At 39.4% G+C, this 27248-nt stretch overlaps 1 protein-coding gene across 4 annotated transcripts in view; it reads left to right on the top strand.

Moving 5' to 3' along the window:
• The window catches only part of CASK (calcium/calmodulin dependent serine protein kinase), a 185120-nt gene extending 172128 nt beyond the window's left edge, over positions 1 to 12992 (top strand). For all 4 annotated transcript variants that reach the window (XM_079302009.1, XM_079302012.1, XM_079302011.1 and 1 more), the window contains 5 exons: positions 141 to 221; positions 318 to 398; positions 1777 to 1979; positions 3730 to 3813; positions 9247 to 12992. In XM_079302009.1, coding sequence (XP_079158135.1) covers positions 141 to 221; positions 318 to 398; positions 1777 to 1979; positions 3730 to 3813; positions 9247 to 9423 — 626 coding nt within the window. In that variant the 3' untranslated portion in view covers positions 9424 to 12992. The remainder of the gene's footprint in view (positions 1 to 140; positions 222 to 317; positions 399 to 1776; positions 1980 to 3729; positions 3814 to 9246) is intronic.
• The last annotated feature ends 14256 nt before the right edge of the window (positions 12993 to 27248 follow it).

Below are 27248 nucleotides of genomic sequence, written 5' to 3'. Positions count from 1 at the left end.
TGAATGGTTTTATTTTCCATAACATGTTACTCTGTATTATAAAACTAAAACTTGATAAAATTATAGTTTGTAGCAGAATTTGTTGTCACCATTCATATGCCTTTTTTTCTTATCCTCTGGGTCTTTCTTTTGTGTTCTAGTGTTTGATCAATTAGATCTCGTCACATATGAAGAAGTAGTAAAGCTGCCAGCATTCAAAAGGAAAACACTAGTCCTACTAGGTAACTTGCAGTTCTTTTTCTGACCATATCATCATAGTTTTGAAGCCCTTCTGGTGGAATATTTCTGAATGATGGTTTTTTTGTGTTGTGGATCAGGTGCACACGGTGTCGGAAGAAGACACATAAAAAACACGCTCATCACAAAACACCCAGACAGATTTGCCTACCCCATTCCTCGTAAGTAGCAGGGTTCAGTGGGCTGCAGAATTGTTTGTGTCCTCCTTGACAACACCCCCCTTGCTCTCTACTACCTGTGTTCAGCTCAGCTGAGACAAATCCTGCCTTAAAGGTGGGAGCTGTGTAGGACTGGATGTGTTTCTTTTGTTTTTTCAATGGGCAGAGTGCAAAATAACACCACTCTAGCATCAAATGTTCTTTATTATTCCAAAACTTCTGTTAGACATGCTTGTCTCTAGCCCAAATGTTTGTTAATTTAGAATGAAGGATTAAAGATTTCTAATTTTTAACTGTGTATAATTCCCATGAGATAAAGATCTGAGCTGGATTTAGAGGAAACTTTTAGTGTTTAATTACTTCACACAGCCAGGTCTTAAGGACTGGTATTACTAAAACAGCTTCATGTTTCCAGAGATGCCACTAAGTAAAAGAAAATACAGTTAATTTCACTGCATACCAGTGGATTGTTATAAAGAGCACAGAGGTGTTTTCCCTTCATGACAATCTGTATCAATACCCTGCAGGAATTGCAGATCCCATTACATGATCTCTTGGAGATGCTTCCTTTTTCCTCAAGCTAAGCACACCAAAACAAGGCTGACCTCTGGAATGCCATACATGGCTCAGAAGTGACACTCATTTAATTTTCTTCACAGATACTGGTTATTTTATCTGCAGATGATTTTAAAATATACTCACCTTTACTATGATGAGCATGCCTTAGGTTGCCTGCATTGGGTTCCTGCTCTGTGGAAGCACTGAAATTGTTGCATTGATTTCATAAAATTAAAAAGATGCATTTTCTGCATTCCTTTACAAAACCATGGTGTAGTAGGGAGCTTTTGAGGTGGGTCTTAAATTGGGTGAGGAGTTTGGGAGAATGTTTTAGGAAGAAATTACCTGCATACTGAAAACCTGACCAAAAAGATGAGGTCACACACAATGGCAGTTAATTCTAAAGATTAGTAAGCCATACTTCTCTTACACATAAGTCTGTAGAAGTGAATATTCAAAAAGTGTGTTATTCCTGAGTACCTTTCATCTCTCTTGATCACAGGTAATCAGGTTTTTAAGCTGCTTTTTAGACTTATCCTTTTCACACTCATAAAAACCTCATAAAAACTAAAATTTAAAAAAAAAAGGAAAATGCAGAAATGTTTTTAGGACAGAAGAGGAATTAGGAGAAATATGTTCAGTAGACCCTAGGGACTCTACTCCTGCTTTTCCCAACAGATATCCCTCAAACTCCTTCTTTTCCTACTGCCTGTCATTCTGCCTGCCCCATACTTCACTGGTCAGTGTGTGATTTGACAGGTCATCATTCAGTGAATAAGTACTGATAAACATGCTTCTGTACTAAAATATTTTCTATTTTCAGACACAACCAGACCTCCAAAGAAAGATGAAGAAAATGGCAAAAACTACTACTTTGTATCACATGACCAAATGATGCAGGATATATCAAATAATGAGTATTTGGAATATGGCAGCCATGAGGATGCAATGTATGGGACAAAACTGGAAACAATACGAAAGATCCATGAGCAGGGACTAATTGCAATACTTGATGTAGAACCTCAGGTAACTAATTAGAAGTGTATAGAAATGGGACTCATCATAAATCCTTCAACTTTATTTCCTTGAAGTGTTTTAATTGATTGCACACTAGGTAAGTGCTGCATAAAGTGGTGTGAAGCAAAAGTCCTTGGATCACCAGGATATCAGTCTGTGGAATTCTGGTAATCATGTGGTTAGAAGAACACAGAGTAGAAAGAAGAATCAGCCTTTCAAGAAACACTAATAGTTTATTTATTCATTGTAGAAAATCTGTGGAAAATTCAGATACATTTCCTTAGAGACATCTGTGTAGTCATTACTTTCCATTCACAGGGATCTGTTTATATATTTTGTTAAGTGAATATAGGCAATTGTGATGTTTATATTATTCTAGCAGATGGAAGGAAATGAGAGGAAGGACAAAATTGGGACCAGTGTTATCTACTTAAATTTGCTGACTTGTTTCTTCTTTGTGAATGGATTCAGGAAGTTCAGATTTTTCTAAGAATTTCAAAACAGAAATGAGATACCCAACTAAATTATTTAAGAGAGATCAGAGTATGTTGGTGTGGTGGTGTTCTTAAAAATAAAATCCCACATTTAACAGTGTTCAGAGAGAGCAGCATTTATAGTTAGTTCAAATGGAGCAGCTCTTAACAGCAAACTCTCTTGATAAACTTCTTCAATATGTGTTATTCAAGAGCTGTACAATTCTCAGAAGTGATCGTAATCTTTCTTAGAATATATTTATATTTGGTAACAGCTGCCTTTGCCACTTTCCTGCCCAGCTTCCTCATTCATCCATCTCTGCTCATTGGGGCCAGTGTTTGTGGACTTTCTCCTGGTTGTTTTACACCACTTGCCTGTTCTCCCTCAGGCACTCTGAGTTTTGTGGGTTTTCTTGCATTTCACTTACAGGGTTTATCTCTTGTTTGGAGGTTGGCAGAGGTGATTCCTGTTGGTGGGTTTCAAGCAGAAGAGATTTAAATCTTTTATCTCAGAGAAAGGGTGGATTGTGGGGGTTTTGTTTTGCTGGTTTCTTTAAAAAGAAAAAAACTTTGGAGAAGACAGGAAATCAAAAGAGCAAAACCAGAGTGACCTTAAGTAGTCTGACTTTATCCTGTCCATCCCTTTGAGTCCAGCTGAATGTTTAACCCACTGCTCTTCAGTCAATCCTGGATCTGTGACAGTTTCACATATTGCAGCTCTGTGGCAATTCAGTTCATTAAGGCAACTCCTTAATGAGAACTTTTCTCTTGTGCACAAATCTGGTTCTAGAGATTGGAGCTGTGTTTACTGCATTTAGTGCTATGCACAATTTTTAAACACTTCAAACTTCTCACATCACATTTTCACCTTTTTTAAGTAATAATTTTGTAATAATAAAATCTATATTCTAATCAATATTCTAAGACACAGTTGGCACTTTTCCCTATTTATGGCATGACTGAATGTTTTTTTACATGGTGTTTCATTAGTCAGTTTTAATGTAAACAGAATTCCACACTCTTTGATACTGTATGGGGAGAGGCACTCTGAAAATGCTAAAGCTTTTACTGTCTCATAAACTCACTTTAATTAAGGGTGAATACATGTTTTGACCACCAAAAGTGTAAAAAGTCAGGTCTCTGTATTACTAAGGTCTTGACTCCAGTTAAAAACAAATCCAGCACTGGTAGATCATTAATTTGTGTCTTTTGCTTGTGTGACTAAGCTTGCTTCACACTGGTTGTTGGAGGTTCCTCTAAAGTATTTGATTTTTTTTTTCCCCTAGGCATTGAAGGTCCTGAGAACTGCAGAGTTTGCTCCTTTTGTTGTTTTTATTGCTGCACCTACAATTACCCCAGGCATTAATGAGGTATGGCACATTGCAATCTGATGTCCTGGCAGAGACAGAATTAAGGATGAGATTCTAATGTGCAGATCAGACTCTTTAATTGTTTCCTTGTCTATAATGAAGAGGCAGAAAAATAATTGAATAAGAGCTTTATTAAGTTGGTTGACATACATTTATTGTTTATGAACTGATAATTCAAAATTTGGGCTTCAAGAGGAAGGATCCATGTGCTGTATTGTAAAACTATATATTCATTTATTTCATTCTCTGCTCCAGCTCAGAGATCCATTTCCAAATCATTGGCACAAATTACTCAAGTGTGAGTTGCAATGCCAGCACTGATCCCACCTTTAGCTTTAGCATTTTCCCTGCACAGCAAGTACCAGAAATAGACTTACTCATTTTAACAACTGTCCTGTGAGAACTGGAAGCTTTGACTCAAGGGGTAATTGCTTGTGGAGTAATGCTCAGTATTCATGGAGGTCTCCATCATACATTTCCTACTCAGCTTTTATTGACTGTCTGATCTGCAGTTTGATGCTGATTTCAAGGATACCAGGCAATTCTGGACTGAGCTGGCACTAAGGGAAACTCCATTTTTACAAACACTTAATTTTCTCAGTCTTTCTTAAACCATGATTAAAGTATTTAATCTGTTGGATTTGATCATAAATGTGTTCCAAATATCCTAGATGTCTCTTTGATCATCAAAACACAAAATCAGAAGCTGTGTCACTACAGCAGGTTTCTATAGAAATGTAATTACAATATCATAAGCATGAACCTATGACATGACTACAGAGGCTTGCAGGAAAAGAAGGAGCAAGACAAACGTATTTAAATGCAAATACCCTGAATGATTATTTAAATCAGAAGTGGAAATTGAAGAATTTTGGCCTCAAACTGGAATTTAACTGACAGCTGAGGCATTCTGCTAGTTCACTGTGATACTTTAGTGGGCTACTTTAGCTCTAAATTGGAATTTTGTCAATTTTTAAGCAGCAGTGCTGGAAAAAGCAGTGAAAGAGGGATAGGAGGGAGAAGAAGGTTCTGCTCACTTTCACAGCCTTAAGTTTTGTCATTTCACTGTGTCTTAGGGACACACACCCCAATGGTACAACCCAAGAGTGTAAAAACAAAGATCTCTCAGCATAGCACAACTTGGTGAAGTGTCACTTTATGTAACTGCTGGTTACATGATGATGTTGTGGATTGGTACAATCTTGGTAAAATACTAGAATTGTGTCATCCACACTGAATTTTCCTTTGAGTGAACAAATAGCATTGCATCAGGTACCCTGTAGAATTCTGGAATTGCCTCCATACCTGTCTCAGCTCCCAGATAGTCTTTCCTTGGCTTTCATCTGCCAGTGATCTTTAATTGTAATCTTCTAGTTGTAGGATGTAATACAGAGATACTTGGGACAGTTCATGTGAGGGAGAAGACATTATCCCTCATACACTGGAAAGAGAACACCACTTTTATAGCAGTGGTGGGCAAATACTTCAGGCCAAATAATTAGTAGAAGTAAAGTATTATGTTCTAAACATTTGCATTTATGCTGTAACAAAAGTCTCTGAGCCTGCAGGGTTTCACCCAGGCACATGAGCCTGGCCATATTTACAAAACAGGCTAATTCATTAACCAGTTAAAATTAAGGAAAATTAAGGAAAGAGAGAGGCAGGCAATGGTAATAGCAGCAGACCTTGCCCAAACACAGGGTCCTGTTTTCCAAGGTTTTCTGGGCAGATAAGCAAAGTGTGTCTGTGTGGTAGCAGCCTGCAGGGCAGCAAACAGGGGTGAGCAGTATGTGTTTCCTATTTTCCATTCATGCTTCTTTTTAAAAAGAAAATTCATTTGCATAATGAGTGTCCTTTTCTGTTGATCATCTTGCCCTCCCTTGTTTTATTTTACTTGTGCTTTTTGAGAACACTTCTGTAAATGATTGTCCTTTTTTCCCCTCCCCATATTTTCTTAAATTTCATCTTTGCTTTTCTTTTCATTTTCCTGCATTCCTGCTAATTGTACATAGCTGCCAAAATGGTGCAGAAAACTGCCTGTAAGTACCAGCTAGGGGCTCCCAAGGTAGTCCTGGTTATTGCAGTAGTTCTAGAATGTAGATATGCTTGTTCCCATTCAACATTACTTTTGCCATTGGAGTCAAAATTTAATGTAATGATGACTTTTGATATCTGCACTAAAATTATCTGCTAGTGAAAAAAGAGGCTGTGGAGTAATAGTTCTACTCTTAGAGATGTGTATCTGAGCTTTGTGGTGAAATCAGTGCAAAGGTCTGATCCTATCAGTGTCTCTCTTGAGACACTTTAGGCTGTCAAATGCTACACAAAATGTCTCAGTAATTGAGTTTCACACAGCAGGAGTCAGGGTAGAAAATATTATCCTTTACAGTGAATCTAGCAATGCACCAAGCCCAAGGTAAATCATACAGGGAATCTCCTGTCTCATCACAGCTGAAATCAGATGGTTTTTGTGCTGAAACAGGAGAGAGTGGATCTGAGAACCTTGGGGTAGTTCCTCTTTCCTCCAGCTGTTCCTTTGCCCAGACAGCAGCAAAGAGGAGATCACAGATTCCATTTGTTTGATGCAAACTTTATTGAGCCAAATTCTTCAGACTTTGAGCAGTGCTTCCTCCCTTCCTACAGCCAAAGAATAAAAGGATTTTTTCTTAGGAAGTGTGGAGCTTTTTTAAATTGTGAATTTCTTTCTGTTGAAGCAAAACTGGCAAAGGCCTGATGGTGTTTACACATTTATCCACAGCCTTAAAAGGGAATATTAGTAATGTTTGGAGCTGGGCTTTGATTGCTACAAGTGGCAGCTGTTTGTCCTATGTACTTTCAGGCCTCAGAGAGTGAAGATGCCACTGGTGCCCTTTATGTCCATGGGGGCATTTCATGGATAAAGCCACTCCTTTCAGCTGTGGTGCAAAAGGAGAGATTAGGAAAGTGAATTGAATTAGGAAGAAAAAGTCTGATCTAATAATAGACAAACTGCAACTAGACCCACATAAAATTCCTATTGCACAGGAGCTGAGGGAAGAAGGAAATGCAGATGTTGTGCTCCCAAATGTGAAATTTCTGAAGTTTTGGCCATTTTTTTTTTTGTCTGCACTTTGCTGAACATTTTGATGACACATTTCTTGACACTATTGAGAGCACAACTGCTGAAGAATTTCCTTCTTGGAACATAATCTGGATGTTCAGTATGCAAAATTTAATTAAGACATTTTAGAGAAATAGAGAGGAACTTACTACAGCAAGTACTTTGATTACAGCTGGCTTCAAAGATGAATTTTGGTATTTAAGTCTTGCAGACTCAGAGAAAACAGCCAATGTACATGTACAAATAGTATCTATCACAAACACAGATGAAAGTTAGTCCTAGAATGAAACAAAAATCAAAAACTTTGATCTCTTTTCCTTTTGCTGAGCTTAGGAAAGTTTGAACCTATTTGAAACTTGCTGCAATGGCCTATCCCAAACTTACTACTGCCCATTAAAATATATGAAAGAAGTAATGATTTAAATTTCCAGCAGGCTAGGAAATTTAGATATTCCCAAATAAAGATCAGTTTGATCCCAGTAAAGCTGGATCTAGGAGAAGCTACGTCAGAAAAATACTGAAATTTAATGAATTTTTGAAACACTTGGTTTTGTAGAATATGTGTGTGCAAGGTAAACTTTAGCAGTTGGCTTTTTTAAAGATAAAATAGCAGTAAGATTTTCAGATTTTCATTGTCAGTCACAGTAAGATAGGTGCTGTAGTGAGAAAAGTCCATAGCTGTAGGCAAAAGTAACATTTATGGGAAATCTGAATAAGGACTTAACAGTTCTAAGGCTTCTAGAGGCTTTTCAGGTACTGGTAGCTCTTTATCATGAGATCAAAACTCTTTTTAAGGTGCACTATGATTGGACAAGACAGACTATAAATACAAAATTAATATTAGCTGGATACATTTAAAGCACTCCAAATACTTGCATGACAAGTTACTGACCTTCCTTTGTAGGTTAATTTAAGCAGGAAAGGTTTGATGCTCAGCTGATAGAAATTGATCTTTTGGAATCTGTGAGAAGTTGGAAATTTACCTAACTAGGATTTTGGCTTAAAGACACTGGGCCATATGAAATATTCCATAAAAATATTTAAAATTAGTATTGATCCACATTGTTCTTTTTGTTAATAGCATACATTAACTTTGCACACACTAGAATTTTCTTCAGAAGTTCCAAGAGTGGTGCAAAATGACCCATACAGGGAACATCCCTTGTACAGAAATGCATGTGAGCATTATTTGCCTGAATGAAATTTTTAATAATTTTCAAGTGAAGACAACCACACCACACAGCCACCTCCCCATTTGAGGCTGCAGCTTCAGGAGAGAAGCAGAACTGTAACTTTGGCAGAGAACTTCTCCTTCCCTGCAGCAATGAAACCAGCCACTTGTGGAGGAGAACTTTCCTTGAGGGAACCTGAAAGCTGTTGTTCCACAGCTGCTTGTCATTACAATTACAAATACTTGGGAAGCTGAAACAGAAAAAAAAATAAAGGTGGAGGTCACCTTAACAGCCAGATATAAATCTGTTTACAGAATAATTTCTAGCCAAAAAGCTGTGGGTGCTGTGGCTGTATTTCCTGCAGGCCAAAACTCTATTTAGGAAAGTGTATCCCAGCTGGTTGGTCAGGTAGAGTGAGCCTATGGATACTGCAGAGCAGCAGGAGTCATTTTGCATCATATCCACCCCAAACCTGTGGGACAGGAAAGACTTGATTGCTTTCCTGTGGCTATTTCAAGGTTCCTGAAAACAGCAAATGGGTTTGTTGGTTTTTTTAATTAATAAGGAAATTTGCAGGAAGAGAATTCAAGCTTATAATTGCTGCAGAGCCATGGGACCAGGCTGCCTGGTTCATCTCCAGGATGAGAAGGGCTGGAAATGCCCTGCTCTGAAATAGAAACCACAGAGTGATGTGGAGTGAGAACTTCCTTAGCAGTAAACTGTTGTTAAAGGAAGCAGACCCAGAATTTGGGTGTGAACAGAAAACATTACCAAAACTGGGAACAGCTGATACCTGACAGAGCCTCTCCCTGCTCCTGTTTCTTGTGTTCTCACTGGGACATAGGCCCAGTAGCTCTTCCTTGTGCACCATGTCTGATTTATTCACATTGCTGCTTTTCCAAGCTCCATCCTCTGCCTGCTGTTTGAACTCCAGAGCTGTGTGTGTCTGAGAATGCCAATAGCCATGGGCAGTTCTAGTGCCACCTTCCAGAGGGAACTCTGCCCTTTGGCATTCCCATAGCTGTAGGTGGGAGAGCTAAACCACCTCGACCCCCTGAGGCCTTTTTTGCCCATTTCCTTCTCAGTGGAGGATTGTTGTGGAAGAGCATGAAACAATCCAACTTTTCTTTTCTCCCGTTTTCTCTCCCGGCGGCCGAACAGGACGAATCCCTTCAGCGCCTGCAGAAGGAATCCGAAATCTTACAGAGAACATATGCACACTACTTTGACCTAACAATTATCAACAATGAGATTGATGAAACCATCAGGCACCTGGAGGAAGCCATCGAGCTCGTGTGTACAGCCTCCCAGTGGGTCCCAGTCTCCTGGGTCTACTAGACCGGGAATGAGAGAATGGAGGAGGAAAAAAAAAATAAACAAAAAACACAAATCTGTCATTACTGGGAACCACCTCATACATGGAAAACCTCTTCGTTACTGACCTTGTGTCAACAGGTCTTGGCCCCTAGAGACTACCTAGATGTAGTGTGACCTAAAATATAATTATTGTCATGTCCGAATAGATAGGAGGAGGGAGAAAAAAAGATGAAATGCTAATTTAAAGAGACAGTATCTTTTTTTTAATCATTTCTCCTAAACTTTAATAAAATGTATCTTTAAATGTATGTATTATTCAGTCCTTTGGAATGTTATATTTTTGGAAATCATAGCTTTTTATTTCAAGGGCCCCTACAAAATGCACAAAATAGATGCTGCTTTCTATAATCTATTTTAATAGTAATAATAATATGATTCTGTTACCTTAACTTGGGGGTGGAACACTACATTCTTTTTAGAGTCTGATTTTATGGATTGGAATACTTTGCTTTGCTTTATTTATTTGAAGTAATTAGTCTAGTGGTTACGAAACAAATTCATAAATTTTAAAGGCCTTTTTTTCTCTCTTTTTTTTTTTTTTTTTTTTTTTTTTTTTTTTTTTTTTTTTTTTTTTCCTCTCCTAGGATAGTATTTTTAAGTACTTTTGTGTAACATCCAGATAATGTGATACTGTCTCTTTGAAGAACTCTGTAACAAAGTTTTAGAAATTTGCAATTGGGTCTTGACTCTTAATGCATGTGGACAGTCGCAAGCGTTCATGCCGTTGGTGTATCTGTGTTGATAAAACCTGTAATCTACAGCAAAGTACATTCCGTTCATGGGAACACGTACCCAAGGGAATAAAGCAAAATATTATTCTGACTAAGTTGTAAACCTATGCACATCCCTTGCATTTTGGGCAACTTTATAGAAAAAAGGAAAAAAAAAAAAGAAAAACTGATTTTTATTAATAATAATCATGTAGTGAAATGTGTTTGTAATTTTGTCTCAATTTAATTTGTTGTAAGGTGGGAGGGGGCAATTACTGGTTTCACCATTTCAGATCTGTGTTGTCTGAGAGTATTAACGTTTTAATTAAGTTGAAGCAAAGAAATGCTGATTTTTAATATGTATGTAATTGTTTAAAGATGCACACATTTTAAAAGAAAATACTGTGCAATGAAGAAACCAGTTTAGACATTGCGATAAACTGACTATTCCAAAAGACTCATCTACAACAGCCCTGTAAATTCCTTTAAAAATGGTAATTGACTCTACAGTCTGACCAATTTTTTTTATTTTAAATATACTTCCTTTTATGTGTTCAACAATTAAATGCTTTTGGGTCCTTCATTTCATCACAGGGAGTTTCAAGAGCAAATCAGTGACTCATGCAGTGAGGAAAAGTGTCTTAAAGTCTGTAAGGGAAGCCTTTGTAGGGGCAGAGCCTGCAGTCTATCTCAGGTGCTCTGCTCTTCCTGGATCAGCACAAGATTCCTTCCACAAAGTTGGAATTAGATCAGAACTAAAAAAGTGTATCCATGGATTGACCTGGTGCTTCATTTCCCTTCTCTGCTGCCCTACATGATTTGCATTTTCTCCGAAAATGGTTAAAGGCAGCAGGCATTGCCATCTCTTCTTAGGTGTCAGAAATACACTGTTTCTTAAAATGATTCCTCCTCAAAGTTTGGTTGGCTGTGCTGTTGTATGAATTTTAGTGTTTACATTCAAATGATGCAGTGATACAGGATTTTTTCCTCCAAGTGGAACTTTCAGCTGGAATTGGTCTGTGAGCTGTTGCAGCTGTTCAGGACCATTGCACATGCAATCAGAAAAGGGTTCTCAAGGCTGAATCTTTCTCACAGGGATAATTCTGCTGCTAATTTTCTCCTGCCTACTCCTTCTGCAGGTTGGGTGGTCACATCTGTTTACAGTTCTTGTAAAATCCACAGCTGAAGTCTCAGTCTGGCTGTGCCTCCTCCCACCCAGCCAGGGCAGGCAGAGCTGTTTATTTCCTGCAGCATTCACAGCCTGGCTTGCAGCCCACGGGAGGGAAATTCATCCATCACTTCACCCCACCTGCTGAATGCCCTTAATGCCACTGCTGGAATCACAGCTCTGTGGCTGCATCTCAAAACAAGAGCTCTTGTACCCCAGTCCCTTGAGTTTGTAGTTTTGTGGGAAGCAATGGATGAGAGAGTCAGTGTGGTTTTCACATGCTCAAGAGGGAAGTGAGAGAACTGTCAGAGTAATTGTAGGTGCTCATGTGTTCTGGTTTTAGCCCCAGAAGAAGGGGATGGTGCAAACTGTGAACTGTTTAGTGAGTAAGAGGTAATTTCTCAAGTGGTTGTGTTGTTTTGTCCTGGGTGAACCATAGCTGGTGTCCTGTGGCAGTGGTGAGTCCACACTGGCTGAGCTCATAGAAGTGAGGTTCATTCACTCTCAGAACTACCTCTTTTCCCAGCAAAGCACAAAGATGGGAAGACCTCCTGAAAATCAAGCAGTGGAGTGTTTCTGATGTTAGAAATACAAACTTCTCTGGTGAGCATTGGTGTCTGACTTCAGTGACACGTTTTTCATCTCAAATGTTTATGGCATTAAACAGGTAAAGTAATTTTGATAATTCGAGTATAGTCCATCATTAATGTTTTAACTACACACTTTTGACTCTGTTTATGTGAATTTCTTGGAGTTTCTATGTATCCAGCTCGTTAAGGAAAGAAATCTCACAAGGCCCATGAGGGTGCTTCTGCCTTATGTAGATGACAATAAGTAGTGATTTGATGTAACTAATACCTTTTCTTTTCTTAAGTGGAACTGCCATTCAGTTAGTGCTGCACAGTAGAAAGAATAACCTGGAGAGCTTTGTTTCTTTTATTCTTGCTGTATAACTTTTTATCAAGAGACAGAAACTAAAGCACATAGTTAGCATTCTGTCTTGCCTCTTTACCACAGTCTGTTTTCCTTGTAGGAACCTTCAGTAGCAAAAGATTAAATTGGAAACCCTGCCTAGGCTTTAAGTTCAGCAGATCCACAGGACACAGTGAGCTCCATGAGCAGATTTCAGCACAGTCCCAGGCAGAGGAAGTCAGGATTTCTCAGTCTGTCCAATCCTCCCACCCTGCTCAAACCCTTGATGTGTCTCTGTTGTTTGTGTGGTACATAGAGGGCAAAAGGCTGCAGAAATTGAGCTGGAAGCTTCACCTGCATAGGGAAGGCTCGTGCAGGTGCAGAGTTATGTTGCAGGTTTTTTATTTTTTTTTTTTCAATCTTCAAGTGGAGAAAGGTCCTCCTGGTACTGTAAATATCTCTGCATAATTTAGAGTGCCTCATGGACTTCTCTAAATTAATGCTGAATGTGACCTCAGAAGCAGCCCTGGGATTGGGAAGAAATAAATGTTTCTGTTTGCCCCTTTTATACTTTATTTTTGTACAGGGGCTCATAGATTTGTAAAGAAACTTGATCTTATCAGTATGCTGCCTCTCAGTCTGACTGATGCCTGTGATTTCAAGGTGTTAAGTTGGTCCAATAAATGTTCATTAACCTCTGCTTCCATTTACCTAATAAAAGTACACTAGGTTACTCAGTGTCTCAGAGTGGTAAGATTATTGCATGGAAATGTAGCCTAGTTTGAACTCCTGGCCACTGCCAGGTGGACATTCTTAATCTCATCACTAAAAACTAATTCTTTCCTGTGTTTTAGCAGTGGTTTTCTTTGTATATGGTTTAGTCAAGAACAATGCTGTGCCAATCACCTCTAAAACATCACTACTTACCTCAGAAGCTTCCTAAAGAAGGTTTCTCAGTTGATTTTGAAAAGACAACATAGAAGATGAGGTATTGCAACCTGAGCAGTGCTGAGCTGGTGTGTATACTCCAAAAACTGGGCACCAGAGCCACTAGGAAAAGTTCATGCACAGACTGACCAGTATTTGTTCCATTTTTTATTTCTTTCTATAATGAAATAATTTCAGAGTGCTGTTACTTAAAGCAATACTTGGAAATGCTGGGGTGCTGTGCAAATCTGCATTGAAATCCTAGATACAAACAGTTCTGACCCCATTCTCTTCCACTGCAGACAGTATTCAACAACTTTAATGAAGGCTGTCAGAACTCAATTTCAGGCTTTTCTACCAATACTTGGTAGAAAAGGATTTTTGAAAACTGCAGAAATAAATATATATATTTCCTGATTATAGTAAAGAGTTATCTGTTTTTGTAAGCTAAATTGACAGAGGATGAACCAAAGCAGGCACCATAAAAAGTCATTTTTTTACCTAAAACATCTTCATTTCCTTAATAAACCTGTCTCTCAGACTAATTTCTTCTCTGCCTTTAATGAGCTCACAGATATTCATAACTCTTACCAAGGAAACTGCACATAGTGTCAAACAGTCACATATAAATCAAAATGTCTGCACAACAGGAAACACATCATTGACCAACAGAGCAGAAGTAACTTCTGAATTATTCTGCCTTGTGTCCACACCGTGGGAACGACTGCACAAGCTTGGGGTAGAAACTATTTTCACTAATGCTACACAAAAAAATACAAAGCCACTTCCCACATTTAAATGCTTGCAGTATTTTGGGGGGGTTTTGCTTGTTGATATGTAAGTGCACCTACTTACTTTACTTTCTTCCCCTTAAGTGATTTTTAACAGTCTCCTGCTCTGATAATGTGGAAGCTGCACTGAAGCAAATTAAAAAAGCTTCTTGACTCCTTACAATTCAGCCTCAGTTTAGCATCTTTCCCAGACCTATACAAGAATAAATAATTAATTCTTACCTCAGAAATACAATTCTCATTTAAGATTTTGGGCAGAAAGTTGATGGTTTCTCATGTAATCTTAACCTTTCTAAGCAAAAATAGTGGGAGGGGGAGTGTTGATGCATTTCCCTGCATCCTGCTGAACCTCTTAGCAACTGCCATGGAACAATCAAGAACATTAAATCTGACCACATTTCTGTGTTTGATTAAAATGGAGCTTGAGCCTGCACTTGTGGAAGATGACTGAACCAGTGGCTGTATGCTTGAAAGAATTTGTGTTGATTATTGGCAAAGTAATAGTTGCAAATTTTCCCTTAGCAGCAGCCATAGCTTGTTTTGGTGTCTGTAAAATGGAAACACCCATGTGGAAGGGTGGGATTTGTTTATTTTTAAGTGTAGCCCATCTCAAAGCTGGAACATGAGTTTGTGTTTCTCTATTGTTGGCCATCCAGGTGGAGCCCTCAGCATTCTTCCCAAGTGTAAATAGATGCAGAATTGTCTCATTCTTGGGTCCATCTTTGTGTAGCTGCATGGGGGAGCAGGTGGCATCAATCACAAAACTTGATTCTAATGTGCATTTTCCTACCAGACAGAAAACGTGGTTTATCCCTCAGCATTACTTGGTATTCTTCATTTAAAAAGTCTCTGAAGGTTCATGTCTATCTTAAAGCAAAAGAAGCCCTCTGTGATCCATGGCACACACTGCAGTGGTCTGGAATTCCAGTTTCCAGCAAGGAAAAGATGCTCCTGCTCTCTAAGGCAAAGCTCTGAAACCCAAGCACAGCAAGATCTTACAATGACATTTCACAACCAGCATCCATAACATTCTCAAGGGCTGTTTTAGTACATGGGCTGGGAAAATGATGTGGTGAGGCTCTTTGGCTGGAGCTGCCACAGCTACAGATGGACACCAGGAAAGAAACAGAGCAGGCAAAGAAAGGCAGAAGAGAAAGGAGGACACAAAGAGCACTGAGCTGAGGAGGTGGCACTCTGAAAACCAAAGTGAAACTTCCTGGAAAGGAATGAGACAGAAATCAAGAATTCTGAACCTTTTATTTTCTATCCAAAGACAATTTCCTCCCTTGATCACAAACCTCCTCCTGATAACAACAGCCACCCAGCATGGTTTCAGAAGGTACTTGGTTCTGGATGGATGTTGGGGGCTGCAGACACAACAAAACACAGAATGATGTTTTTCCTCATTCTGGATATTCCAACATCCTCAGGAGAGGAGGCAGCAGGAAGAAAAGGGCAGCCTGTGTTCACCCTTCAGAGGGAAGCTGGGGTGGGGAAAAGGGTCTTGTGCTCTGTGTAGCTGCTCCTCAGTGATGTGAAGGCTGATCCCAGACCCCCAGGGGTCACATTAAGGGCTGCCTTCATGCAGTGGTCACTCAGTATTGAAGAGCAATATGAATTAAAACCATATAAAAAGTTGGGTTTATTTTGCGATTGTTTTGGATAAGGTTTCGTGGGGTTTTTATGAGAAGCAAAGTATAACAAGTATTATTGGTCTCTTTCAGAAAGCCACAAGCCAACTAATGAAAACCTAAGCTTCTTGCTCAATAATGAGTGTAATTTATTTTTTTTTTTCAATTATTTATTCCAGTATCAGTTGTGCAGATCTCTGAGAGTGGAAGTTTTATTGACAGTGTTAGCTACACTTCATGGAATTCTTCCTGATCACACAGTTTGTTTTTAAAGATCTTATTCTAACCACTAACATATTAATAAGGGTTACAATTTATTTTAAAACACTTCATTTCAAATAACATATTTTGAAGTCATTGCAATGAATTTAAACAACTTTATATGTAAACAATTTAAAATTGATGGGTCTATCAGGTATCTATTCACATCAGGAGCTTAATCTCCACTAGCCCTTAACAGAAGCAGGAAATTGCCTTAAGGAAAAGAAAAAAACTTAGATTAAAGAAAATCATACATATGGAAATAAATTATGCAGAAAGTTGAACTAATTGAATATTAAATTATATATTTTGGTTTCATTATAGAGCATTTTTAAGGAAAATGGAATTTATTTATTTAAATTAATTATTTGTAATTATTTTTGCTGCAGATAACTAAGCCTGTTAACAACTAGCTGATTATGCTTTGTTTTGTTTTGTTTTGTTTTGTTTTTCAGATTTTCTTAGGATGTTGGGTCTACCAGACTTAGTTTTTGATTCATGCATTAAGTCATTCTGAACAATAAAAAGTATTTTGAGACCCACAGCAGAAGGCAAGAGTTCATTTGTAACAGAGTCAATTTCTCAGAGAATTTGTGCAAACTTTGTCCCTGGAGGTTTTAAAAGACTCAGATGGATAAAGTCTTGAGCAATCCAACCTCATGTCAGAACTGACCCTACTTCAAACCTGAGACCTCCAAAAATCTCTTCCAACTGAATTACCTTATTTTAAAAATCTGAAAAAAAATAAAAACTCTTACTCAGCTCAGCTATCTTCAGTTCATGGGAATGTTCCATTGTTTCTGCCAACAAAACCATATAAATATGAAAAAATAACTTTAGTTGTTGTCAAAAAGCAGTTCAATAATATTCTAACAACTGTAGCAGAGGAAATCCAGTTACTGGAATGGTGGATTCCAGGTAATGGAATTTGTCTTCATATTTGTTTATATTTCATATATACAGGCAACTTCATATTTAATTATTCATATTTAGATTATGCCATTATGCTACTGTAAGTCAAACAGAGACTTGTTCAGCAGATATTAAAATTTCACCCCAAAATTTTAAAAAATATACAACACTGTACTTCTTATACCAAAACTGACTAACTACAGCAAAAAATAAGAAATCCAAAACAAATCCACAAACACAATAAAGCTCAGCAAGAAAAGTACAAGAAGGGGGGGGAAAGGCAATTAATTTTGCCTTTGCTTTGACAGAAGTAAGCAGAAACTATTCTCATGTGACTGGTCATTCAGAATTGCTCAAAGCAGTGAAAGACTGTGAACAAACCATAACATGACATATTTCTCTAGATTTAAAAATTTAGGCTCTAGATTTAAAGCATTCATATTAAATTTGGCATAGAAATTTAGATCAGGCAAATGGTAGAGAAGGAGCTATATTTTCAGTGAATATATTAAATCAACCTAGTAAAACATAAATTAAATTCATTTTTTTAATAGCTGCAGGTAGAAAAAGAAAGGAACTGGCAAGTTCTCAGAGTGCAACAAAGCATCTTTGATGCAAATAAATAATTAGACAGTCAGAAACTTTGTAAATTATATAGAATCATAGACTCACTGAAGTTAGAAAATACCCATAAGAATATTGAGTCCAAACTTGGACATGATTATATCAAATAAACCATTGCTCTAAGTGCCAGGTCCAGTTGTTTCCTGAACTCCTGCAGAGGTGGTGACCCTTCCACCTCCCTGGGCAGCCATCCCAATGCTTCACCAGCCCTTCAGTGAAGAAATTGCTCCTGATATCCAGCCTGAACCTTGGTGCAGCTTAACCTCCCTTTAAAAATAGTATTAACAACAGCTTTACTGCTGGCTGCTCTCTTTTGATCTGGCCAAGCCATGTGTGTTGCTGCTTTTTCAAAAGTTGAGTAGGTATGACCTGCTGTTTTGTATTTGTTATATCAAAGTCACTGTCTTTGTTTTACTTGCTGTAAGAAACCTCTTTTAAAAATAAATAAATAAATAAATAAATAAATAAATAAATAGAAAGTAGGATACTGAATTATATAAAAGTGTTTGGGGGTAGAATGGCCAGCATTAGCTAGTTACTTTTCCCATAAAGAAAAATAATTTGTTCCCAGCATTAATAGGAGTATTAACTGTGGTTAAAAGGGAGGCAGCAAGGCAATGGTAAAATTTATGATACATATGCTCATCTTTTCATGCAGCTTCACCCATGCCTCATTTATTGTCTCATGTTTCAGTAGACTGTCAATGTATTTGTAGTTTTCAAGAGATACCTGATCTTACTGTGAAAAAACTGAACATTCTGAACAGGTGCCAAGCAATTCTAACTAACACTGCCTGCAGGTAGGGCAGATTTTAGAGCCTGACACGACAATAGCTCCAGGTGTTCTCTTGGTAACTTGCAGCTGCACATCAGAACAATTCAGAGCCACCAACCTCAACATGCCACAGTTTCCACTGGGAGATGAGGCAACCCAAGATGAGAACATTTAGGGAAATTCTCTCCTGAAAAAAATCGAGGTTCTGCAGCATCTACATAAAACCTTTAGGTGGTTTTCCTAAATTCCGTTAAAAAACTGTTTAGATAAAAGTTCTGAAGACAATTCAAGTGCACACAGTCCTGCAAACCCTGCTGCAGCTGCCATTGCTTGGACCAAGGAGGCTGCACTAGATATTAACACCTGAAATCCAACCTAAATGACTCTGTAATAAAACCAGAATTATCAATTGGGAGTATTTTAATTGGAATTAAAATTTATTTAAAAGTGAGTAAAAATTGCTGCTTTTTGTCAAGGATGAAGAGGAGTCATTTGTGGCAGTGGGCTAATTCACTAAATTAATTTTCAGATGGCTTCAACAGAGTTTTCTGCTTTGCATCTGTATAAGAGTTTCCTTAAATGAGTTCAGAGCAAGGATTGAAATTACAGGAGCACTCATCTCTTAACTAACATAACTGTGAAATGAGAGATTAATTAACTGTTATATTGAGTATTTATTAATAAGCAGTAAATATTACAGGTTACAGCAATATTAGAGCACATACTACTGAATGCTGAAGAATCCACCCCAGGCTTATGCAGAAATTAACTTTTTAAAACTCAGTCATTTTTCACTACATGCAGCAATTTCAGTGTCTAAACATCTCCTTACTCTGCCTTACAGCCATTTTTGTTTACTAGGATGGATGTAACAAAAGCAACAAATCTATGTCAAAACCACAACCCAGTAAAGATTATTGGATAATAAATCAGTAAAGATTTATTAACTTACCCTGTAGGTGAAAGAAAACAAATTCCACAAGGCTGTTTTCTGTTTATTATGAAAACTTCCAAAACTTTTTTTCATTTATTTTTAGAGTAAAAAAATGCAGACAAATAAACTTTATAATGGATGAAAAATTTGTCTCTGAAATGTGCAAGTTACTGATCATGACAACTCTTCTGAAGTAAAATATTCTGGTTCTCCCCTCATCAAAATAAGAATTTCAGTAAAGGCTTCAGGGAATTTCCCAAGGGTTAGCAAAGGAAGAGGAGAAAGAACTTTCTTCCAGGAAAATACCTTGTTGATTTGAATTTGAGCAGCTGCCCCTGCCCAGAGCAGCCTCCAAGGAATTTCAGTGCCAGCCATTGAGGGTTCCACTCTGCCAACATCATCTTGTTGTGATTTTTGATTTTAAATTAGCAAGATTTCAGGTAGAAAATAAAATGTTTAAACTGTCTTGTGGACTGCTGGGCTCCATGTTATCCCTTAGCTGCAATTTGTGATATTAAACCTCTGAGGGCAATGGAAAGACTTGTAATAATTCAAGAATCTTTGACTTTCAGTCCTGACATATACTTCTAATAATTTGTTTTTAACATATTTATCTGGTTTGATCATTAAAACAGCAAAAGAGTGAGAGATCACTGGGGTGTCACTATCTACTTCCCCATTCCTGCCTGGTGTCCCAGCTGTGCTGCAGCTGGTTTTCTGTAGGCTCTGGGGCTGTCTGGGGTTCACAGGCTGAGTCTCACACTAAAAAGGACCTTTTGGGGTCCACAAAGTGATGAAATCCTCCCTGCCTGGCTCTCACAAACTCAGTCCTGGCTGTGTGTGGTAATAAGGCATGAGGGAAGGGTGACACTGCTGCTCAATCTAAGCTGATACTTCAGCTGTCAGGATTTTTATCTCTTGTCACTTGAAAATTCCTGAACTACTCTTGAGTAATCCATATAAATCACTTCAAGGGTTCATACCCAGCCCAATCTGGATTTTTTAGGTACCTGTCAATAGAAACGAAGCAGTAGGATTGGATGAACAGGTAGAAAGACAAGTTGTCTACTCAGAAAATAAATAGGCAAAGGCTCAGAAACAGAGCAGCAAATTTGGAGCCTGAGAGCTGTGCAGGACAGAGTAAATCCCTTCACCTCCTCCTGCACTTCCCCTCCTGCACTGTCACCTGTGATCTGCTCAGGATGGCATAAGGACCTGACACCACCAGTTTAGAGTCAAGCCAAGGTAAGGCTGCAAGAGATGCAGGTGTCAGTAATTCTGATGGTGAGGCTGAACAGCCCCTGAGCAGGCACAGTCCATCTGAGGTAATTCAGGGTTTTATCAGAGATTTTACCCCATCACAGTAACTTTGGTATTCAAATCTGGATTTCAGTGGGTGGTGCAGATGCAGGTGTGGCATCCACTGCCCAAAGGCAGGCAGGTTTACTGGAACACTAACTAGCACTTTAATACTGAGCTGCACAGGCAGCATCATGTGTAAGATCCTCCACTGGGGTCCCTTCCAGCTCCAAATATTCTGTGATCCTGTAGCTCCAGTGACTGAGAGATGAGAATTCCCAGGGCTGGAAGATGGGAGTGTAAATGCTCACCAGGAATGCTTCACTGAGCCAGGGAAGCTGTTCCCAGACCTTGCAGTCCGTGGGGTGGATGCAGGTCCCTTTGTAGCTGTTGCTTTGTAGCAATTTGTGGTTTATTTCCAGTTCACAGGTTTGGGGCATTGTTTTTCTAAACTGTTCTCCAGTGTGACACCAGTTGCAGTTCTCCTTCTCCTGCTGACCTACATCTGCCTCCTGTCTGGTTTGTCACTTGTTTTCCAAACTCTGACACTTTTTTTTTTTTTTCCCTAAGGGGAGACCTCACCATAGCCTTCCAGTACATAAAGGGGATCTACAGGAAAGATGGAGAGGAGCTTTTTACAAGAGTACATGGTGACAGGACACAGGGGGTGGCATTATACTGAAAGAGGGCAGGTTTGGATTAGGTTGAAGGAAGGAATTCTTTACTGTGAGTGGTGAGGCACTGGCACAGGTTGCCCAGGGAAGCTGTGGATGCCCCATCCCTGGAAGTGTTCAGGGCCAGGTTGGGTGGGACTCTGATCAACCTACTCCAGTGGAAGGTGTCCCTGCCCATGGCAGGAACTAGGTGATTTGCAAGATCCCTTCCAATCCCAGCCATTCTATGATTCAGTGATTCATCTGGTTTTAGCAATTTAATTAAACCATTTTCCTTTCAAAAAGGTAGATTCTGTATCCTTGAACGCTACGTGGTGATTTTTGTTGGTTGTTGTTGGCATAAATGCCTCCTGTGCTCTGTTAACCTTAGGCCAAGGGTTGTCCTGAGCTGGCCCTCAGGTGTCACAGATCCACAGCTGAAATTTGCTTATAAAGGTTGGCAGCATCCCACAGACAGACTGAGGTCTCAGCCAAATACACAGAAACCCAGCCCTACTCTTAGGAAAATAGAAAAGCTCTGTGAATCAAAATTAGCTTCACATCCACAGGGGATCCTCAGTGAAGGTCACTGTGCCCTGTGGCACAGAGCAGAGGTGTCTCACCCATCCCTAGAATTTGTGTCATTTGTGTCCCACATTGCCCATGATCTGTGCAGCACTGGATATCTGACTTGCTCACAGATGCTCTCAGTGGAGACAAAGGGATCTTTGTAGCTCCCACAGGGCTTACCACCATCCAGGTCTCCCCTAAACAAAACCATCTTTTCATTATTGGTTAATGAGAAATGTTAATTTCATGACTCATTTATTTCTGGCACCAACTTCATCACTGATATGCTTTCTGATGTGGCAAGACATAAGCTGGACATTTTCCAGGTCAGGATGTACTGGTAAAAGCATAATAGACTATTACATTATATACTGGTTTTCCTTGTCCAGCCCCTGTTACTTACAGTAATTTTTTTGTTGTTTATGACAGTTGATATGCTGGCTCTTCACAGCAATTCTCAGTTCTCCCTTTCCCTGAAAGACTCAGCTGTGCCTGTGAACAGTTCAGGTTGTGTCTTCCTATATGTATAACCTTGCATATGCTAACATCTATTTTATCAAACCTCTTGCTCCAAATTACCTGACTTTCAAGAAATTTGGAATTCATCAACAACTCTTTTAAGCTTTGCTGGCCTAAAAAAAACCCCTGCATCTGCAATTTGACTGCTACTTTTTGACTACTGAAATAATCAACCATCAGTTTCAGCACAGATATTTCAGCTTTTTCTGATTGCAAGTTTATAATTTATTTCTGTGCTTTGCCCTCTGGCTCTTTACCAGACTCATGCATCAGGAAAGTGCCTGTCCACTTAGAGTCTGATGTATTTCTTTTTGTCACAGCACATTGAGACATAATCATTCAGCACTGTGAGGAATTGCTGCCAGTTCCATTCCAATTTACATGTGCACAGCTGGTTGTCCTTTGTTACTGATTTATCACATTTGCCCACCCTGGCACTGTGCACTCAGCCTTGTTCTCATCATCAAGAGCCCACAAGTAAAACCATGTGTATTTTTACACATATTTTCACACTGCCTGCATGGCACAGTTTGCTGTGAGTCCAGCTCATCCTCATCTCACCAGGGGCTTGGTGCTTCCTTCCTTGTGCCCTGATCTGCCCCCACAAAGCCCAAGAACTCCCTGGGCCTCTTCCCAATATCCTTGTGCCTCTGAGCCCTCAGCCTCAGCAAACTGAGCAGCAACTGAGCACAATCTTTCCTATTTAGCTTGTCCCCCTTTCAGATATAACAACAGCATTTTATTCCAATTATCCCCAGTTTAGCCCACTTATGGCCCAACCTGGCTAACAAAATATTAGGGGAAATAATAGGGAACCTAAACATCAAAAAAGAGGGAAGGGTTGAGTGCTGGTTTTAACTGGGCCATTGCAGTGGTCCAGTTTCAATCACAGCTGGCCCTGCTGGAGCAGCACAGGCACAGGCAAGTCCTGGCTTGGAGCAGAAACAAGCAGGTGAGGAGAGGAGGAGTGGGAAGGAGGGTGTGGAATACAGGGGGAGGCAGAACAAGATGCCTTAAGCCTCATTGCAAACCTCCAGCCACGTCAAGAAGGTCCTGACACAGGCCAAAACCCACTGAGCAAACACAAAGGGAAATCAGCTGTTAACCCAAACAGCAAATACATAGAATGTGCATGAAGAATAAACCATCAGGTGTATACAAAAAAAACTAATGGTAGTGTTAGGTATTTTTTAAATGCCTTGGCATTTTTCATTGAGAATACACAATTTATGATGTGCAAGTAAAGAATTAACTCTAAAACAGTCTTTTAAAAGACAGATGAAGAAGGAAGTACAACAAAAATCAAAGGGTGTGGTGAAGGTCAAAGTAAAGAAGAGCTGAAAAAGAACTTAACTTCTCCCATTCAAGGCTAAAACTGACCACAGAGTACAAGATCAGACTGGTTCAACTTACTACAGAGTCAACAAAATCAGGCTTTGGGTGAGAGGCATAGATAATGCTCTGTCCAGAAATATCTATTTTCTGTATTGATTTTTATATTGGAGTTTAAAATACCAGCTTTTCCTCATGAGAAATGGAACTTTGGTGCTGGTCTTGCACATGTTTAGGTTTATGTTTTAAGTATTAGCTGTATGTTTTTCTTTGAAGTTATACTTGTGATACTTTTTTTTTTTTTTCTAATTGTAATTTCTGGTCTTTATTCCCTGGTTAGCATTTTCTTTAAAGTTCTTTTAAAACTGCTTTGAAGGTTATTGCAGCAGATCCTTCAGACTCCACCAATCTCTATGAGATTTGGGTGGGGAAGAGGAAGGATCAGTATTTTAGGTGTTTCTACAACAATCCCATACCCTGACTCTGCAAAAGCAGACATTTCCAAGCACTGTTTTCTCACCCAAACTAGCCCTGTCTTCTGAAGCTCACACTGGAGCAGGAATGACCATGGCAAGCTATTTTCTTCCAAGACTTAATATCGTCCAGAGCAGGCAAACCAGTTTTCTGGAATTTAACTCAGTTGATTTGGTTCCTCTTGAATTTGTGTGACCAGAAAAATTATCAAAGGAAAATCCAACAAATTAAAATTTAATTTTTTTCAAAGCTATCAGACAGATGTTTGTGAAGAAAACTGGCCATGAAGTTCCTGAGTCTTGTCCTCAGACAGCAGCTGCTGCCTCTCTAGCAAAGGACAGTGATTTCTCATATCCTGCACTTCATATTTCTTTGCAAAGCAGGAAGATATGATAATCCAAAAGAGAAGCAAAACAGCCAATAGCTTCATTTCACAGGAGGTTACTGGCAATAGCAAATTAAAAAAAAAAAAATAGAGGGGACATAAAGGTGTTCATGTTATACACTGAGTATGATCCTGGGGGTGCAACATACCATCAGAATTCTGAAACTCAGAGGTTATATCCAAAATCAAATTGCTTCTTTCCTCTATTTACATTGACAACTTCTCCCCTCTGCTTCAACAGTAACTTTGTAAAGCATGAAAAGCAGTTGCACCATTGAAGAGCAGTGCAGTGTCACCAGGTTCCATACATTAAAACAAATTGCCTTCTCCAACATCTCAGGTGCTTTGGTCTTTGGTGCTTTGGGAGCAGCCCTCTGAATAAACTTCAGTCACAAGGTGTATCCTGACTGCAGGCAGCTCACAACCATCCCTTCCCACTGCTTCAAACACAATCTCAGCACCTCATGCTGAGGGTAAGGCTGGGAGCACAACTTTGCTGAAAAACATTTGCAGTTATTCCAAACAGACAAAGGTCTGGTATCTTTGGAGGTGTCCCAGTCCAGGGACAGATTTTGAAAACAGCACTGATTTGTGCAGGGACTCTAAGCTGTGGACTTGTAACCAAAGGCTGGTTCAGGTTTACCAGCTGAAGCACAATTTTGCAGTGAGAGTCTGGTCTAAGAAAATAAAGAAAGAAACCAAACTATTCATCCAAAAAAAAATGTAATTATGAGTTGACACATGCTCATGTAATCAGAAGAACAAGCCATTTGCTAAGATTTTAGGAACAAGAATCCTGGAGGAATGAAGCAGGCAGTTCTGGTGTCTCCTCAAGGAATGAGCAGCAGAGAGTAGAGGAGCAAAGTGAGAGCAATCAGGCTCCCAGACCTTTCCAACCCACTCAGAGTGCCCCTGTGCCAGCTGCTCTGTGCCACTGGGAACACACAGTGCTGATCTCAGCTCAGAGGGAAGAGCAGGATTTCAGGGCAGGAGTGTCTGTCCCTGTCCCTGTGGGGAATCTGAAGGGCTGTTACAAACAGAATATGCTTTCCAGGCAGCCAGGGCTGTGCTGGAGCAGCACAGGAAAAGCTTTCTGGGCCAGGCAGGAATTTGACCACACGAGACACTTAAACCATCAACACACAGAGTCAGTGTCCCTCTTGTCACACAGCTGAGTACAAAGTACAGCCCTCTTGTCCATCACCTCGCAGCACAATCTCTGCTAAAACCAACACTTTAAGACACTTCAGGTTCAGATCTGTGTCTTGCAGATGAAGCAGGAGCATCTTTGAAGCACTGATTGACTTGAAAGCCACTCAACAGTTGCACAGTAAGGCAATGTTCAGCTTTAATGTGCCCTGGAAAATGAATGTGGGTTATAAAAACAATTCACTCATGAGGCACCCATACTTATAGGAAGTGAAATACAGCCATTTGTGTCCTACCATCTGTGCCAGGCCTATTGATAAACCTCCCCTGACAGGATGAAATAGGGCTCCTGTAAAGGCATCCTTAACCTAATATGCCTCTACAGCACTGGGCTGGACTAGTTTTGAAAAACAGCTTCTTATAATACACAGATGAATTTAGCACTTAAGAAGATTAATGGATTCATAAATAGCCTGGAAATCCAAACTCATTGAATTTAGTTCACGGAACAGGTCAAATAGGCATTTATCAAACCATCTGGCATTTTGATTCCCTGGGGAAATTGTGGTCGAGCTACAGATAACTGAGAAGCCATTGCAGCAGGGAAGGCTTGGTTTTCCTGTGCTCAGCTTTCCTCTGGAAATCTCTGGCACTAATTAGAAAGCAGTAGATCTTCTTGGGCAGAAGTGTATTTCTATATAGTCACTTACATTTTCAAGTGTTGCTGCTTAACACAGACAGCAGTACAGTCAGGTTTTAAGTGAAAGCACTTATGTTGCAATAACTAGCCTGCCATTTGCTCTAGGCCATGAAAAGACACTCGTGCACCTATCTGAGTAACCTGTAAAAAACATCACCAGAATTGTTCAAGGATCTCAAAAAAAAAAAAAAACCAAAAAAAAACCAAATCAACTAGGTTTGAGAAGTTAATTTATTTTTGTGAGTAAAATATCAAATTATTTTATTAATATGCTTTGATACATAAAACATCATTCTTTCTGGTCATATTAGCAGCTTTCATTGAATATTTCAAAGATAAAACACTTAAGATGTCGTATAAAAGAAAATTATCAGTATGGCAAAATATGACACACTACATGGTACATATTAGTGTGGCAATACAAAATATTTCATAGGGCCTGGTTGCATTTGTCATCACCGTGCTCTGCCCCTGCTGCCACGCCGTGAAATAAGCTACAAATAATAAAAAAAAAGTATTGCTTAAAATAATATATTCACTGAAAAATTAAACATTGAAATTATGGGAATAAGTATGTTGAGTTTAAGTAGCTTTGCCTCAGAGAAGAATGTTTGGACAGAAGTGGGTCCATCTGGTTCTCCTGTACCAGTACCTGATAACAGGATAAAAGGATCAAAATCCCACCTGTGGTCACAGCCAAAATACTGTGCCCATCCCAAATCTGCCTGGGGCAGGTGCTCTCCATGGGCATTTTCCTGCTTTTCATGAGGCCTGGAGCTGAATCCAGCATTTCATCATCCCTGGATGAGTCCTAGAGCTGAATCCAGCACTCCAGCATCCCTGGATGCTGCCCAGGACTGTCCTGATCCCTCCTGAACCTGCTGGGGAAAATCAGGAGGAGTTTCCCATTGTTCAGCAGTGCCTGCCGTGGGTGTGGGTGTCTGTCAGGACATGAAGAGGGGTCTGGTTTTGCAGCCTCATCTTGCTCTCCTGAAGCTGAGTCACCATGGAACACCTTGCTCTCATGAGCTGGCCTGATGGAACAAACACCCCACAGACT

Source organism: Erithacus rubecula, assembly GCF_903797595.1.
Source record: "Erithacus rubecula genome assembly, chromosome: 1".
In the NCBI taxonomy this organism is placed as follows: domain Eukaryota; kingdom Metazoa; phylum Chordata; class Aves; order Passeriformes; family Muscicapidae; genus Erithacus; species Erithacus rubecula.
Note: the sequence above shows the minus strand (reverse complement) of the source record. Positions and strands in the feature narration are given on the sequence as shown.